The sequence below is a fragment of the Archocentrus centrarchus genome, chromosome 14 (genome assembly GCF_007364275.1).
Source record: "Archocentrus centrarchus isolate MPI-CPG fArcCen1 chromosome 14, fArcCen1, whole genome shotgun sequence".
Taxonomy (NCBI): domain Eukaryota; kingdom Metazoa; phylum Chordata; class Actinopteri; order Cichliformes; family Cichlidae; genus Archocentrus; species Archocentrus centrarchus.
In genome coordinates, this window is record NC_044359.1 from 9,774,456 (window position 1) to 9,791,063 (window position 16,608).

Here is a 16,608-nt window from a genome sequence, read left to right on the forward strand (position 1 = left end):
CTTAGAAGTGTTGGCAGTTTGTTCGCATACCTTTTAAGAGGTGACATAAATATTAATAGCTCTATACATATGGAAAATTGATAGGCCTGTGCTGCAGTTCAGTGGAGTGTCCAGCGTTGGCCGGGGTGTTGTGACAGTGTTTTTGCCAGTCATGTGACTAAGAACTATGAATAGAACCACAGCTTGAATGAATTCATTTTCAAATTTGGAGTCAACTTTGGGTCATTTCAGCAAAAGTGGTGGTATGGCTCCTCAGAGCCATCTGCCAGATTAAACTGACTAGAAAAAATATTAAATAAATGAACACTGGCATAATTAGAAACGTGTTAATGTAAAGTCACAGAAGAATAACAAAACACTTTAAAGGAAAATCATTCAAAGGCTACAAAGGAAGCTGTATGAAATTCTCTGTTTACAGTTAAGATATTATATTACCCCCCCATGTTGCCTCACACATAGAGGAATGATTGCATCAGTTTCACACAGTGTGGCAGCATATTGATAGTGAAATAGAATAGAGAGTATTGATATCAGCTTGGTTTTTCTATCAGCTGGTATTATGACTTTGGGTCTTACTGATATCAAGACAAAAATCTTCTGAGCTTCCCAGTAGGGAAGCGTTTTGCTGGATTTGGATCATGTTGGCATGGATAAAAAACGTTAAATGGGTTATTCCGGGGGAGGTCAATTTATTTTGTTTCCAGCAATTTAGAAATTGTTAAAAATAACCTTCCACTGCTCACATTTTGATAGTACATGCTGAAAATTACTAGCATCAGACACCCCAGTCCAAGACATTTGCAACAATGGTACAAAACAGAGAAAATTATTAATTTAAAGATCATAGGACAGCTATTAGAGAGCAATAAAAATATCAGGAAAGCTTCAAAAAAATGTAAACAAATTATGAAAAACAGAACTGAAAAACACCTGATATTTACAAATATGACTTGATACAGGCTCAGGTTCATTCTGCCCAGTGTGATGTCATAGATTGTCATGTTGTGGCACACTACTGTCACTCAGTGAGAGGCTTCAAAAAACAGTTCTTCTGTGCTGTAAAACAGAGGTGCACATTACACTTCATATAGTTCACTTTTGGTGTTCCTGTGCACCCACCACCCTGCATCGTATTGTCCAAGGAGGTCCGTGGGTCTTCCTGTTCTCTTACGTTTGAGATATCTCACCACTGGCCCACCCTCTGTTCTTGCTCTCTTTTTTGGATTTGCACGGACTTTGTGCTATTTGAATGTATACACGCTTACACATGCACGCTTTTTCTCATCCCATTCTCAGTGCTTTCCCAGCAGCCAGCATGTCCAGCAAATGAAAGACAAGACAGTGGTACCACTTTTTTGAGGGTTAGGGGGTTAGAATTAGGGTAACCTTACTCTACCTAACCCTATAAGTCTCCCTCAAAGAATACCTCTTATCACACAATGTTTCCTGAGGCAACAAATAGAAAAAACAAATCTCAGAATATGCAAAATTTGAAAAAAAAAAAAAAAAAAAACCTTAATAAAACCCGACAAAAACCCTCTGTACAACTTCATATACATGCATCTATTTTTATTTACAGGGCAAACTATGGCAAATATTCTTACCTTCTTCTCACACCATGTGCTCCTGTGACCATGTGTCCTGCCTTCAAATCATGCTTGATAATGATTCCCACATCTCACTGGACTTAAATTCTCAAAACACTCCAACTGGTTGGCATCATTTAAGTTAACACATGCTGAGAATGGGGCTTAAAAACCTTTTGTTGCCCAAGGGCAATGCTGTGCTGTAGAGGGATACGAAAAAATGAATTCACCTGACACGAAAACATCAGACAAAATGTGTGTTTTGTTTTTTTTCGTTTTGTTTTGTTTTAAGCCCAAATCAAGCTGATGCCAGTTTACTATGTTTTGTGGATTATTAGGAAAATGTATTCTCCTTCTAGGCAAGAAATTATAATTAGACTAATGTATTAAAGCATTACACTGCTGTAATGCTACTAACTACTCTGCCATAATAGTTAATGAGCTCTACTTGATTCACTCTCTCATAATTGTTGCATGTTAAACACAACCAGTGCTTTGATGCTCTCACTTAAGTTAAGTAAATGTTACCGTGTCAAAAAACTTAACACAACACATGAGTTGGTCTTTTCATTAACATGCAAATGTGCCCAGTCATGAGCTCCAGAATCTAATAATTTCCTCTTTAGGCTGAAGCTGCGGTGATAAGCATGAAAGTTTCTGTCATGTTTCAGCAAATAAACCCTGATGTCAAAAACAGATTACTTAGTAAAGCGTGCAGATCCGAGCCTTCGACGTGCAGCAGCTCAGGTCAAAATCCTTCTTTTCTTTCATAAGACGACAAATCAGCTCTGTGATAAAAAAAAAAAGCAAAACAAATAACATCTTTACAGCACCCGTCATCCCCCATGAGAGTTTTCCACTCTAATGAGAGACACATAATGGGATGCTGAAGCAAAGCGCGCAGTCTAATTGTTCATTCAAGCACTGCATAAGCAGACAAATTAACACTTGGGTAATTTGTCCCTTAGACTACAGTAACATAATGTGCAAAATAGGACCCCCTCATCCTTTCAACCACTGCTCAGCGCTCTCTGATTCATGGTCAGATTTTGAGGGGATTAGAAAGCATGCATGAACTTTCTGCTCTTTTATCCATCGATTCAAATGTTTGCACTGTATTAAGAATTTTTGAGGACCATTAAAACAGACCTAATATTCTTTTCCTTATTTCCTGTCATATATAAACTGTTACAATTGTGGATGCTCATGTTAAAAACAGACAAAGTTTCTCACATGTGCAAGGAATCACTGTGAGCTCAGGCTGCAGACTGCTCTAAACACTCAGTTTCAGAGATCATTTTTTTACTCTTGCCTTTGTATGATTTCAATGAAAGCATATATTTCTAATTCAAGCCTTTAAAAGGCAGAGGAGCTGAAATGGCTTTTTTCAGACAGTGGAATGAACTGAGGGGATAAATCCTCACCCAGCATAAGATAAGTAAGGCATTATTTTGAAAAATGAATTGTGTAAATCTGCAGTAGCGGAGGGCAAGAATAAAAATGTGGAGCTAGGAATTTGCTTAAGGCCCCCTTTAAAGGAGCAGTTAATTTTGCTTATTAATGTATACAAAGAGTAAGATGACAAGATCAAAATTATTCTTCTGTCTCTTAGCTCAGCACAAGCTAGCCTGGCCTTACAGCAGCAGTATCTTCTTACTAGTGTATTGTAATGTCCAGTTATTTTGTCTTCTGTTAAAACAAATGGCTCTTAATTATGGAATAATTTGATTTGGAAATCATAAATCCCAAATAATAGGAAAAAGATGATAGGGTGGGAGAGAAATATACACAGATATTCCACTTAGAAGTTGGTGGAAATGTTTGAGTTTGAGGCAAATTTGAAATGACTAGTGGTTATAAAGTGACAATAAAAAGGGGAGAATGTTTGTATCAAACGTAAGCAGGGAAATTCTTTTCAACTGTAATTTGAACAGGAGAATACTAGTTGAATTACTATGTGCTGGTCACTATCTTCAGCCTGACATGCCAGATGGTTTGTTATACAGAACCATCTGGGAAGTCATCCTTGGAAGCTGCTTGGAAAAGTGCAGGTACTTTGAGAAATACTTGGCAGGTTATTGGATGAACCATCTGTTTCTGACTGTGTACCATACACTAACTTTAACCAATCAGATCAACACAGAATTGGACATTTAAAGTGCCACAGAGGAAAAACACATATCACTTTGAGGAGCACTCAGAAGCACTCAGGTTAGCTAGCATTGTACTTAGCATGTCAGTCACTGTTTTAATCAGATTCTGCATATGAATGTACTGACACTGGGCTTTATTAGTTACACATCAGTAGTACGTGAGTAGAACAGTTAAAACTGTTCTTCTGCCTTCAGAACAGCTTTAATTCTTTGTGACATAGATTCAAAAAGGAGATGGAAACATTCCTCAGTGGGTTGGCTGTGGTGGTTAAGCAATGCTCCGTTGGTACTAAGGAACACAAGTTGGGACTAAGTGTGACAAGAAAATATCCCCCATACCATTATACCACCACCAGTAGCCTCAAACTTTGATAGAAGGCTGGATGGAGCCATGCTTTAGAGATTTATCAGACCAGGCTGTGTGAATTGTATCTTCAGTTTCCTGTTCTCAGCTGATAGGAGTGGCACCCGGTGTGGTCTTCTGCTGCTGTAGTCCATCTGCTTCAAGGTTTGATCAACATTCAGAGCTGCTCTTCTGCATACCTTGGTTGGAACAAGCGTTTAATTGAGTTACTGTTGCCTCTCCAAGTCTGGCCATTCTACTCTGACCTCTGACATCAACAAGACATGCCCACTGAACCAGTTTCTGTAAACGCTAGAGTTGGTGGTGTGGGAAATTCCTGGTAGATCAGCAGTTTCTGGAATAATCAAACTTGCCCACCTGGCACCAACAACAATGCCATGGTCAACATTACTTAAAATCACCTTTCTTCCCCATTCTGATGCTCTCTTTGACCTTCATGCCTACATACTGTACCTAAATGCACTGAGCTGCGGCCATGTGACTGGCCAGTTAGATGTTTGCTTTAACAGGTGTAATAAAGTGAGTATATTTGATGTCTGAGCTATTGATACATTACTTTTGAACATGCAGGTAAATACAGTGTATTGATCTTTTACAAATGCATCAGATGACAATTTAGGTTTTTATAAGCTTTCAAAAATGTATCTGCATTTGTAAACAGTTGCCAGGAAATGGAGGCTATCTTCTGGCTACAGTACATTGGAAATTCTAAAAAAAAAAAAAAAAAAAAAATCATACACTGATCCTAAAGGCTAAGACTAACTGATGGACTCCCCCAGCTGACATGTCAGTAAGCAATTCTTGCCTTCTTCAAAAGATTTGCACATAAAAGTGACTGCTTGCAAGTGTCTTTAATAAAAACTGTGCAGGAAACAAGATCACCTATTTATCTACACCACAGTAGATGCAAATTTATCGGCCAATAGGTCCTCACATGGCACTGATTGATCCAGACCAATTGTGGTTCCGCAACAAGGGCCTCGTTATGCAAAATGCATTACTTTACACTCAATTTATTCAACTTGACTTTTAGCCATTTATTGCTAATGTCACTCTAATTACCTCCAAAACATAGCTGGTGCTGGTGTTCACAGTGTGTACTGATTATTTCTTGCGCATGCTCGCGGCTGGCTTTATTTCAGTTGCAGCCGGTCGAGGAATGTTCAAATGAAATATTGCTCAGATGCCATCAAATAATAGCAATGAATTTGTATGATTCTGCACAGATGATATTAGTGCGTGCATATAAGTGTGCAATGTACACAGCCTCGTAGTGTGTCACGAGCTGGGAGGTGACTGCACGGTCAGCGTCACTCAGTGGGAATTGCCTCTGCTTTTTTGCCTGCAGGCATGTAATCGAGCTAGTGTGGTGCTCCCCTTAAATGAGCATTGTGGGAGCCACTTTGATAACAGTCATCACTCAGATATCCTCCTGTCCCTGCCGGCCATTTCTCCATCAACAGCTCTATTAACACTATAATGGCTAAGCAGATCATTAATATAGAAAGCACTCTGATGTGTGCATCATGCTGCCTGGCCATGTTGTCATGTCAAGCACAGATGTATGAATGTGTAAAAATTACACCTTTTCCCCGTAACTCTGTGCTAGAGGCCAGAGGCTGTTTCCTAGTTGTACCCATCTTTGTATGGCTCACTCAGCTCTCTTTTGAAATCAGATTTGCAAAATGTCACTCGATGCACCAGTCGTGTGGAGCCATGTGTGACTCAGGGCTATCTACCTTTGTATTGTCTGCTGTCTGTTTTTGCTACATTCTCCAATTTGCTAAGGTCAAAGTGCCTTCTGAGATGAGCCCACATAAGTGCACCGTGCAATAGATACTATTACTAGTGCGTATTCATTGGTTAATGAGTAGTGCTGCTTTTTGGCAGCACTTATTACTGTTAAACAGTGTGACAATTCCTCAGAGATTTTGTTCCATACTGAGACGACAGCATCACACCACCACACAGTTGCTGCAGATTTGTCAACTGAACATCTATAATGAGAATCTCCCATTCCACTACATCCCAAAGATCTGCTATTGGATTAAGATGTGTTCACAATGGAGGCCATTTGAAGTCACTGTCATGTTCTGGAAACCAGTTGACGGTGGTGGCACAGCAGAAATTGAGACTCAACAAATGCAGTTTTATCCAATTTTGATGAGCCTGTGTAAATTGTAGCCTCAGTTTCCTGTTCGTTGATGACAGGAGTGCCACCTGGAGTGGTCTTCTGCTGCTGCAGTGCATCTGCTTCAAGTTTCAATGTGCTGTGCTCTTCTGAATACCTTGGTAGTAGCAAGTGGTTATTTTAGTTACTGCTGCCTTCATATCAGCTGAAAGCAGTCTGGCAATTCCTCTCTGACCTCTGACATCAACAGGGCATTTTCTCCAACTGCCACTCACTGGATATTTTCTCTTTCTTGGACCATTCTTTGTAAATCGTACAGATGGTCGTGTGGGAAAATCCCAGAAGATCAGCCATTTCTGAAATACTCAGACCGGTCCATCTGTTACCAACAACCAAAGCCACTTAAATCACTTTTCTTCCCCAATTTGAAGCTCAGTTTCAACTTCAGCTGGTCATCTTGACCATGTCTACTTGCCTAAATGCACTGAGTTTCTGCCATGTGATTGGCTGATAATATATTTATATTAATAAGCTGATGAATAGGCGTGCCTATTAATAAAGTGGCCGGTGGGTATTAATTATCTGTTTTCTGATTTTCTTTATTCCTGTTTATGTGAACACAAGGAATGTGGATTGAAACTTAAAGTGATAAAGTCATACTGACGCATGGTTTTGCTCCTGACTTTTAATCAGTGGCCTGCCCAGCAAACGCTCCCTCTTCAAATGTCCATGTCACTTCAAAGCCTTAATCCATTGTTTAGAAAAAAAGAGAGAAAGGTAGGTGTGTATTCTTCAAAATGTTGCTTCAAGCGCTATCTTCGATAACAGGCGGTGCACTCCCTCTGCACATAAATCATTAGACGCAGCAGGAACAACATATTTGGAAGAGGAAATGATGACGCTGTAAACATTTTAACAGCCTTTCAGCACTTGTCATCATTCACTCGCTGGGAAAGAATCACATCACCTGATTCAGCCTGCGTTTTCAACAACAGACTCCTCGACCGGATAATGTTTTTCAATATTTCAACATCTCATTGATTCAGCACATTCACCGGCAACACACAGGCAATATTGTTTTCTGCGCATAGTTTGTCTTTCTCGTGGAAAAGGAGGGACTCAGCAAACTAGTTTAACTAGTTTCAGTTTCTAACAAAAGACTGTGCCATCAATAACTATTACTTTCATTTATTCTTTTCTGTACTGGCAATTATGTAATTAATAAATCTTTTCAGATAATTGCATAATGATTGCATTCAATGCTGCTAACTAGCTACTTGAAATTGAATTAGCCCTATTACCTTTTCTGAGAGCCGCAGAAATTAGGGCACACAGTAAGACTGGAACACGATTCTGCTGCATAAAAAAAAAAAAAATCCGCCACTTTATTATACTCCTGTTGAGTTCACAGCACTGTTGCATCTTGGTGGGCTGTACCCCACAGCTAGCCAGATGGCTCATGCATCTGGGGTGCAAAATAGTGTTACACGCAGCACCTTCACAAACGTACTAATAGAATCCTACTGTTAGCCTGAATTCAGAGACAAACGCAGGGAATGTCACAGTAAATTAAACATTAATGTCGTGATAGAGGTCACGGGAGGACAAACGTGTGTGTGTGTGTGTGTTGTTCTTTCAGCTCTGAAAAGATCCTCCTGTAAAGTACGCCTCTGTTTGTCTTTGTCACACTGAAACTTATTGACTCATTAAATCTGTTTAACTATCCATTAAGAAAAGGAAGAGACCCTTTTAAAGGAGAGCCACAACCGTGTACCCGCTTTACACTGAAGACACTTATAATACTGTTTAGCCTGGTCTCATAAAAATATTATCACATTCTCGTTCCAGGGTGGTGGAGCATAATGTACTGCAATCTCTTGCCATGCAAAGAGATTTCACATGCAGCCATTCGCACAGCTGCAACCGTGATCTTTTCCAATATACAGCCAAGTAGTTTTGCAGCCTAAACCAAACCAAACAAAAACTGCTTTGCTGAATTTGTTGGTCTTCGTGGTTGCTGCAACAACACTACCCGAGAGTTTGCATGCCCACTATGACAAAGGTCCTAACTGACCTTCCTTTGGCATGCTCGCACTTAATTTTAACATATCAGATAATTCATTTTTAAGTGGTAATTTCATTTATTTTTGTGAGAAGACTTTGCTGTGATGTTAATATTATAACATCTAGAGAAAATGTATGTTGTTGGTATTTTTTTTACTGTGTGTGTGTGTGTGTGTGTGTGTGTGTGTGTGTGTGTGTGTGTGTGTGTGTGTGTGTGTGTGTGTGTGTGTGTGTGTGTGAGTGAGAAAGAGAGAGAGAGAGAGAGAGAGAGAGAGAGAGAGAGAGAGAGAGAGAGAGAGAGATTTGGCAGTTTTTGTGTCGGATGCTCTTCCTGACACAACCCCAAAAGGGATTTGTGTCTCCTCCTGGGATCGAGCCAGGATGAATGATGAAATCAACCCAGATTACTTATATTATTATATTTGCATCATCAACTTTTGCAATATTTCAGTTTTTAAAATATCGCATTTATTGTCAATAATATTGTGATGTACACTCATGGTCACTTAGAGTAATGGAGTACAGTAGTACTTCTGTACTGATACTGTACTGTACTGATACACTTTTGCCTTCAGAACAGATTTAGAAAGGTTCTGGAAACATTCATCAGACGTGACAGCGTCACACACTTGCTGCTGATTTTGCCAGCCGCACATCCATGATGTGAATCTCCCATTCCACCACATCCCAAAGGTGCGCTATTGGATTGAGATCTGGTGACTGTGGAGGCCATTTGAGTACTGTGAACTGACTGTCATGTTCAAGAGACCAGTTTGAGATGATTTAAGCTTTGTGCTATGGCGCATTATCCTACTAGAAGCAGCGATCAGAAGATGGGTACACTGTGGACATAAAGGGATGGACATGGTCAGCAACAGTTCTCAGGAAGGCTGTGTTGTTTAAACGATGCTCAGTTGGTACTAAGGGATCCGAAAGTGTGCCAAGAAAATATCCCCCACACCATTACACCATCATGGTTTCATGTTGTTTACATCACATTCTGATACTGCCATCCAAATGTTACAGCAGAAAGCGCGATTAATCAGACCAGACAATGGTTTTCCAATCGAGTTCCCTGACAGGAGTGGCATCTGGTGTGGTTTTCCACTGCTGTAGACCATCTGTGTGCATTCAGAGATGCTCTTCTGCATACCTTGGTTGAAATGAGTGGTTATTTGAGTTACTGTTGCGTTCCAATCAGCTTGAAGTGGTCTGTCCATTCTCTTCTGACATCAATGAGACATATTCACTCAGAGAACTGCTGCTCAGTGGATATTTTCTCTCTTTCAGATCCCTCTCTGTAAACCCTAGAGATGGTTTTTGGGAGAATCCCAGTAGATCAGCCATTTCAGAAATACTCAGACTGCCACCAACAACCATGCCACATTTAAAGTCACCTAAATCACCTTTCTTCCCTCTTCCGATGCTCAGTTTGAACTTCAGCAGGTCATTTCCACCATTTCTACGTGCCTAAATGCATTGAGTTGCTGCCATGAGATACGTTTGATATACTGATGTATATACTGATATTTGTGTTGAACAAGTGCAACTAATAAAGTGTCTGAGTGTATATTGTGACACTCGTACCTGGGAAGAATCATCAATATCGTTACAGTGTATAAAATTTGCTCTTCACAGACTCTAAATTACTGCTTTCATCTTGTTTTTTTTCAGCATTTAAAGTGCATCTGATCTGCCTTTAGTGCTTGAATGTTTCTCTGTGTAATGAAACAATTTGCTAAATTAGTACTTGGTGGGATAAAAATGGGGATGTTATAGCCGGAATCTATTGAGAAAATCTATGATTATGAGAAAGTGTTTTGTTTAAGATCAGTGCAGCTGTACATGCTTTTGATGCTACAACATGGCATCATTTAAATTTTCTTCAGAGTGCATGACAAACATTAACTTCTATACCACATCTTGCATTAAAGGTTTTTGCAGTTAAGGTCACAGGAAAGCAGAAGTTGATTGGGTATTTGGCACACTACCATGACTTTAATTGGGTGAAGCCTCTAATGTTTGCATATTGGCTGATATTTTCCAGGACATTGTGGACACAAGCTGAAGCTTCAGTGAGCAGTTTTGCAGTTTGGCATCACAAAGCAACAGTGACTGTACACAGTGATGGTAGAACAATCCCCGTTAATCATGTCAGCAAACTTGAAACCAAACTAAATGCCTTCATCTTTGTGTGTGTTCGGGTAGGAGGTGGTAAAGAGGCTCAGTCATTGCTGATGAGCTCAGCTTTCCCTGGAGCAGCATTGATTCTCTGCCTTTTAGGAGGCTACTCTTATCACAAACAGGGACTTAATTCCTATCTCGTTGTATTTAATGTTTTGGAAACTAATCAGCTATTGATAACAAAATCTTTTAAGGGGTAATAATATTGATGGGGATCCTAGCCATGCTGCCTGCTGGTTTAAAAAAAAAAAAAAAACATCCTGCATCTTATCAGCTTAGTCCATTCTGAGCGGAGTATGGGGAGAATAAAATTCTGGAAAAAAAAGTTAAAAATAAAAGTTCCCTCTTGTTATTTTTAAGATTTAAAAGGGAGCTATTATTCAATATTCCAACTCTGTCATTTTATTTTTGGACTCTACTGGAATTTCTTTTCATGATTCACAATTAACAGGAGTCATTATTTATCCTTAAGTGGACCTTGGTGTAGCCCTCAGTCCATGCTTTGAATCAAGCCATTTTAGCTTCTCTTTAAACCAGCTTTCCTCTGATTGGCTGCATCTCACAGCCAATATTGAGCATATTAGTGATATCCACTCTCAGTGACATCATATAAAAACAATGCTAGAAAAAAAATGGTCTGAAATTGAGCATTTAGAGCATCCTGAAGCCTGGAGATTACCTCATAGTCATTACTTCATTACTTCACAATTTGACACATTGGTCATGTTTAATGTGGACACGCAACACCGCAAGGGCATACATATGACAGAAAATGAAGCTAACCATAACAGGTGCTCTTTAAACAAACAACATTCTTTAACAATTAAAAAAAATACTACATTTCAGTCCTTGTCTACAATAATTTTAAAATCCTTTTACATTTTTTGCAATTCTAAGAAATCAAGCTAATTACCTGTTGCACTATTAGTTAACTATCAGTTAAAAAGTGTTGTGAGCCACTGATAAATACCATAACTCACTGGAACTATCTGTGGCTGAATGGTGAGGCTCGAAATATCACTCTATTTGATTGTCTTCCCAAATTACCGGAGTAGAATTTCTTAATTTTAGAAGTAACTGAGTTAGATTACAAGTTACTTTATTAGTTATTTTCAACAGCTGCCGTGATCGTCTGCCATAAAGTGATTCTGTGTGCTTTTATGTGTAATGTCTTTGCTTATATTGGTAAATAGAGTGCAGTCAGCATGATTTATGAAGGGCTTATAGATAAAATAAAGAAATAACTTGTTTTCCAAGAATCTTTAGGAGTCTGTGTTATTGTACCTACTTTATAATCAATCCTGTGCTTTTTGGCCACTTAAAATGTCTTTATAGAACTGTGATGTTATATTTGTTGTGATTTCTGCAGCCTTCTGAGATGGATTTTTAATGTCAATGACAGTTTTTACCTTGATAAAAAATGAATATATAAAAGTCACTGCCAAAAACTGATTGCAGTTTCTGCCTTGTGATAAAAATGCTGTTTCTCACTCAAAATGACCTGATATCATTCATAAGAGATATGTTTGACACAGATTATAGGTCAACAAGTCATTTACAGCCATTTAAATACAGGTAATCGCTTTCTGGCAAATACCGAAAATCACTTTATGGCAGACGATCACTTTTTGACAACCACAAAACGGCAGCATTTCCTCTACTACATACTGTCCGACCAACTTCTTCAGCTCTCCCCCACTTACCGGTGTTGTACCAAAGTCCAGCTTTTGCTGTTTGGGTGCTGGGGGGCCTCCTGCATTAGTGACAGCTCTCTGCTTTGCATCACCTGGTGGGACTCGCTCTGTAAGTTTGACTGTGCCGTGCTGCAACTCCAAGTGTTTCTTCAATTTTGACGTAGTGTTTTTGGAGCTAGATAGCACTTTGTTGCCAGCACAGAGTGCACAACTAACCTTGAAACTGTGATCTTTAGCTGAGACAAACTCAAAATAGTGCCTGTTTTTCAGCTAGAAAACACGCATCTCTCTCCTCCCTCTATTGTTTGTTTGTGTCGCTGTGTGCTATTATTGTCCTCATGCTGAAAACAGGACTTAATTGTTGCATCGGCCAGACGTCACTCCCCGAGACGCAAGAAGAAAGCATGAATATATCTTTTTACAAAGGAGAATGACAAAAAAAGTAACGCGTTAGATTACTCGTTACAGAGAAAAAGTAGTCAGATTACTAAGTAACACGTTACTGACATCACTGATCAATAACTGTTATATCGATGAGCTTTCTTCACTCACATAATTTTACCAATTATGCCAAAGAAGCTTAACTAAATGTACTCAGGGTTCTAGCCAGTGGTTGATTGCCCGGTGCTGCGCCATGCTGAGGTCGTCTTGCACCGGGCTGAGAATTTCACCAGTCCGCTATTGGAACTGCGATAACCTCCACCTCATCGCTAATACCAGACTTTTCTCTGCTGCTGTTAGCAGCTGATCGCATCGATAAAACACCCGGATTATAATGTTGTCTGCAATCCCATTAGTGCAAGAAAACGGTGCTCTGGGACACGTTGAATGTATATGTAAGTGTAACTTTTCTGGTTTAAATGAAAAAATTATTGCTCCATCGATCTAATAAGGCCTGAATTAGAGTTCTGCGTCAGTCCTACGTAGGTAACCGGAAATCCCCTCTGAACCCTATGCAGTAACATATTACGTAACCTGAGGTGCACCACTTGAGAAATGCAACTGCATGTCAGATCGATGCAGCACGCAAGGACTGTGATTACCACGTAGGGGATTTCCGGTTACATACGTAGGCCCCGCAAAGAACCGAAGCAGAAATCTAAAACAGGCCTAACTGTTCACCATCACTCAATTAGCAAGCGGGCACAGCATTTAGTGTTTAACATTAGCGCGCTAATTAGCATAAGTTTGCTAATGCTAACCCCTCTCCCGCTAAACGCGCCAGGCTGAAAAAATGTTTCTGGCTAGAACCCTGGCGCTGTACCAGGCTTAAGGATGAGGAACAATATGACAGTTGCTGTGTCTCAAAGTGCACACTTCCAGCCTAGTAGTATACAAATTCAGAAACAATGTGGATTATCTTTTTCTTTTCATTCATCTGATATTGAGTCAATATAAGCATACAGTTTGAAGTAAATGTTCAGAAGTTTGTTTTTGTTGTGTGAAATACAAGAAGGCAGTTAGGTGGTGATGTGGACATTACAATTTTTTAACTGATTTGTTTTTTTTTGTTTTTGTTTTTTGCAAAGCAGCTTTAGCAGCATACATTTCTAATAAAACTGCTGTTCACTAGTAAACTAAAAAGGAGGATATTGATCATCTGAAGCCAACAATACCCATGGAAAACTCCTCATCTCTCCAACTAAATAGCTGTTGAGATATCATTGTATGTACATTCATAGCCATAGAATCATTCTAGAAAAGCCAAACTGTGTTTCTTCCCACATAGCACAAGTTTATAAAAGGAGGTAAAGCGTGGGGGAGGTGGTAATAGTTAAAAGTACAATCGCAAAACCATGAAACTAATGTTCCCTGCTCATAAATATCAAAGTGTTACCAGCAGCACAATCATTTAGAGTGTGTGAGGCTTTTGAAACCCACACACATCTTTTCATGTGTTTTTCTTTTTCTCTTTTTTTTCTTTTTTATGCTGGCAACATTTTATCAATCCAGGAAATGAGAGTCCCTTCTCACTTGGCATTTTGAAAGGACAAAGGATGAGATCATGCAGTAAATTGTTTCAATTCACTACTCAGCAGCAGTGTCACCCTAATCCTGTGTACTAATTGTAATGTTTTTAAAAGGAGGGCAAACACAGGACACAGGAGAAATCTTGAATCAAAGGCTGAGGTCATGCACGGGTAGGCAGGCAATGCGCTAGATGCGGTAGGTGAGGAGCAACCAACTTCAGACATGAAGTTTTAGGAAGAGAAGAGAGTGAGGGGGAAAAAAAATACAGAAGGAAAATCTCACACAGTGCAATCTGTCCACTAGTGAGTGCTGCACAGAAAAAGAGAAGCACCATAAAAGGAGAGGAACAGAAAAAGGGGCAGAAGTAAAGCTGATGGGAACAAAGAAGAGCCAAAGATGGCAGTCAATTAGCTGAGAAAAGGAAGCGGCTTTGCCTCAAATCTCCTTCACACAGAAAGAAGCTATCCCGTTTACAGTTGAATTATGCACATTAATTTTCACATTTTTATCTTTTTACTTACACTTGAACTGCCCACCTGTAAAGAATAGATGTTGTTTTTAGCTTTTTAGCGCTTGGCAGCTTTCTGCTCCACTATGCTTTTCTCTAATTAAAACACACCGTTCATCAACCTTTTTTCTTTACTCGCCAACAATGTGGACAACTTGTGAAGAATCCAGTCAAAGGTCAAGATGATGTGAGTTCTTCCTTTATAAAGAGCAACAGCTCGGGTCACTTTGCATGGGAACTGCTGATTTTCCTCCCTCACAGCCCAGGATTTATCCCCAGTTCTCTGATCAAAAACTGAAGTTGCCGTTCATGTTCAAATTTATTCTATAAGACGTTTGTTAACAGGATAGAGGCATGGCCCTGAATTCATAACTGGAGCCCTCTGAGATTCAGATAAATCGTGATAAAATACAAAACGCTGTGTCCCTTTCTTGTGTTTACTGCTATGTTGATTCTTACAGTTACATGCTGGTGCCAAAAACATGAAGAGATTTCCCATTAGGGCTTTTGCTTTTCTTTTTTTGGTAGTGATCAAATCAGAAGAGCAAAGCTGGATTTCTTCTTTTCCCCAGCAACACTGTTTGTGTGCCATTAAGACTAATTTCCTGTTTTTCTTCTCTCTCTTTACAGCTACATTGGGAACCTTGGAATTCAGTTTGCTGTATGACCAGGAGAACAATGCGCTGCACTGCACCATCAACAAAGCCAAGGTGAGCTACCAAGATGATGATGATGGTGATGATGACTGCAAAATTTTGCAGTCTTCACATCCACACTCGAGCATCTCTGCTTTGTGCCTTTGGTTTTTTTTTTTCTCCATCGCAGCTGATTTATATTTAGATAAACAGATTCCAGTTTACTCATCAGTCACTGCACAGCCATCTGTCACTACTTTCTAACGAGGTCATAAAGGGTAGATCGATACAAACCAACTGACAGTTTTTCAGTATGTCCTCAGATTCAGTAAGATAGCTGCTGAGGTAAATATTTTTGCAGAAGCCTGCTCTTGTGTCAACCTACACATCCTGGCAGAAAGGCTGTGGAATAGCAACTTTACACATCCCACTGTTATGAGTGAAAGAGGTATTTACAACTATTTTTACCCCATCAGTATTTCTAAAGCATATTGCTAACAAACAGATCATAAATGGGCATCATGCCAATCGATTTGTTTTTCTGAGATTATTTACCACTATTCAGTAGATTTTAGTAAAAGTAGTGCCTAGAGTGACTGTCTCCAAGCACATCAGGGACTGCCTCCCTCCCTCCTTTGACCCCCCCCGGTCCACAGAGGATGCCATTACAATAACACTTCACAGAGTGCTGAGTCACCTGGACAAGCGGAAGAGCTATGTGAGGATGCTCTTTGTGGACTATCTGGATCTGGATATAACAACACCCACCACCCACAATCTGTCAGATGTGCCCCCCCCTGTCTCTCCTCCACACTCACTCAGCACTGCTTCCCCTCAAGGCCTCTATTGTACACCCTTTATACATATGACTGCACTCCAACTCACCCAACTAACATCATCATCAAATATACAGATGACATCACTGTGGTTGGGCTCATCTCAGATGGGGATGAGACAGCATATAGGGCTGAGGTAGAAAAACTGTCCCATTGGTGCTCAGTGAACAATCTGTCTAATGTTCTAAAAAACAAAGAACTGATTATGGACTTCAGGAAGCATCAACAAGACCACACCCCCCTTGTAATAAATGGTGACCATGTGGAAATATTCACCACCTTCAGGTTCCTTGGCACCCACATTTCAGCTGATCTCTCCTGGACTCAAAACACCAAGGCCCCACCAAGAATCAGCAGCGGCTTCACTTTTTTCGTGTCCTCCAAATGCTGCTGGCCTTCCATCACTCCTCTGTGGAAGTGTACTGATGTACTGTCTGAGCGTACGGTGCGTAAGCTCCACAGCTGAGAAAGGCAGTGCAGAG

At 39.9% G+C, this 16,608-nt stretch overlaps 1 protein-coding gene across 3 annotated transcripts in view; it reads left to right on the forward strand.

Annotated features, from left to right (window-relative positions):
- doc2b (double C2-like domains, beta) overlaps positions 1 to 16,608 on the forward strand; it is a 181,260-nt gene that overhangs the window by 76,219 nt on the left and 88,433 nt on the right. For all 3 annotated transcript variants that reach the window (XM_030747323.1, XM_030747325.1, XM_030747324.1), the window contains one exon: positions 15,286 to 15,365. In XM_030747323.1, coding sequence (XP_030603183.1) covers positions 15,286 to 15,365 — 80 coding nt within the window. The remainder of the gene's footprint in view (positions 1 to 15,285; positions 15,366 to 16,608) is intronic.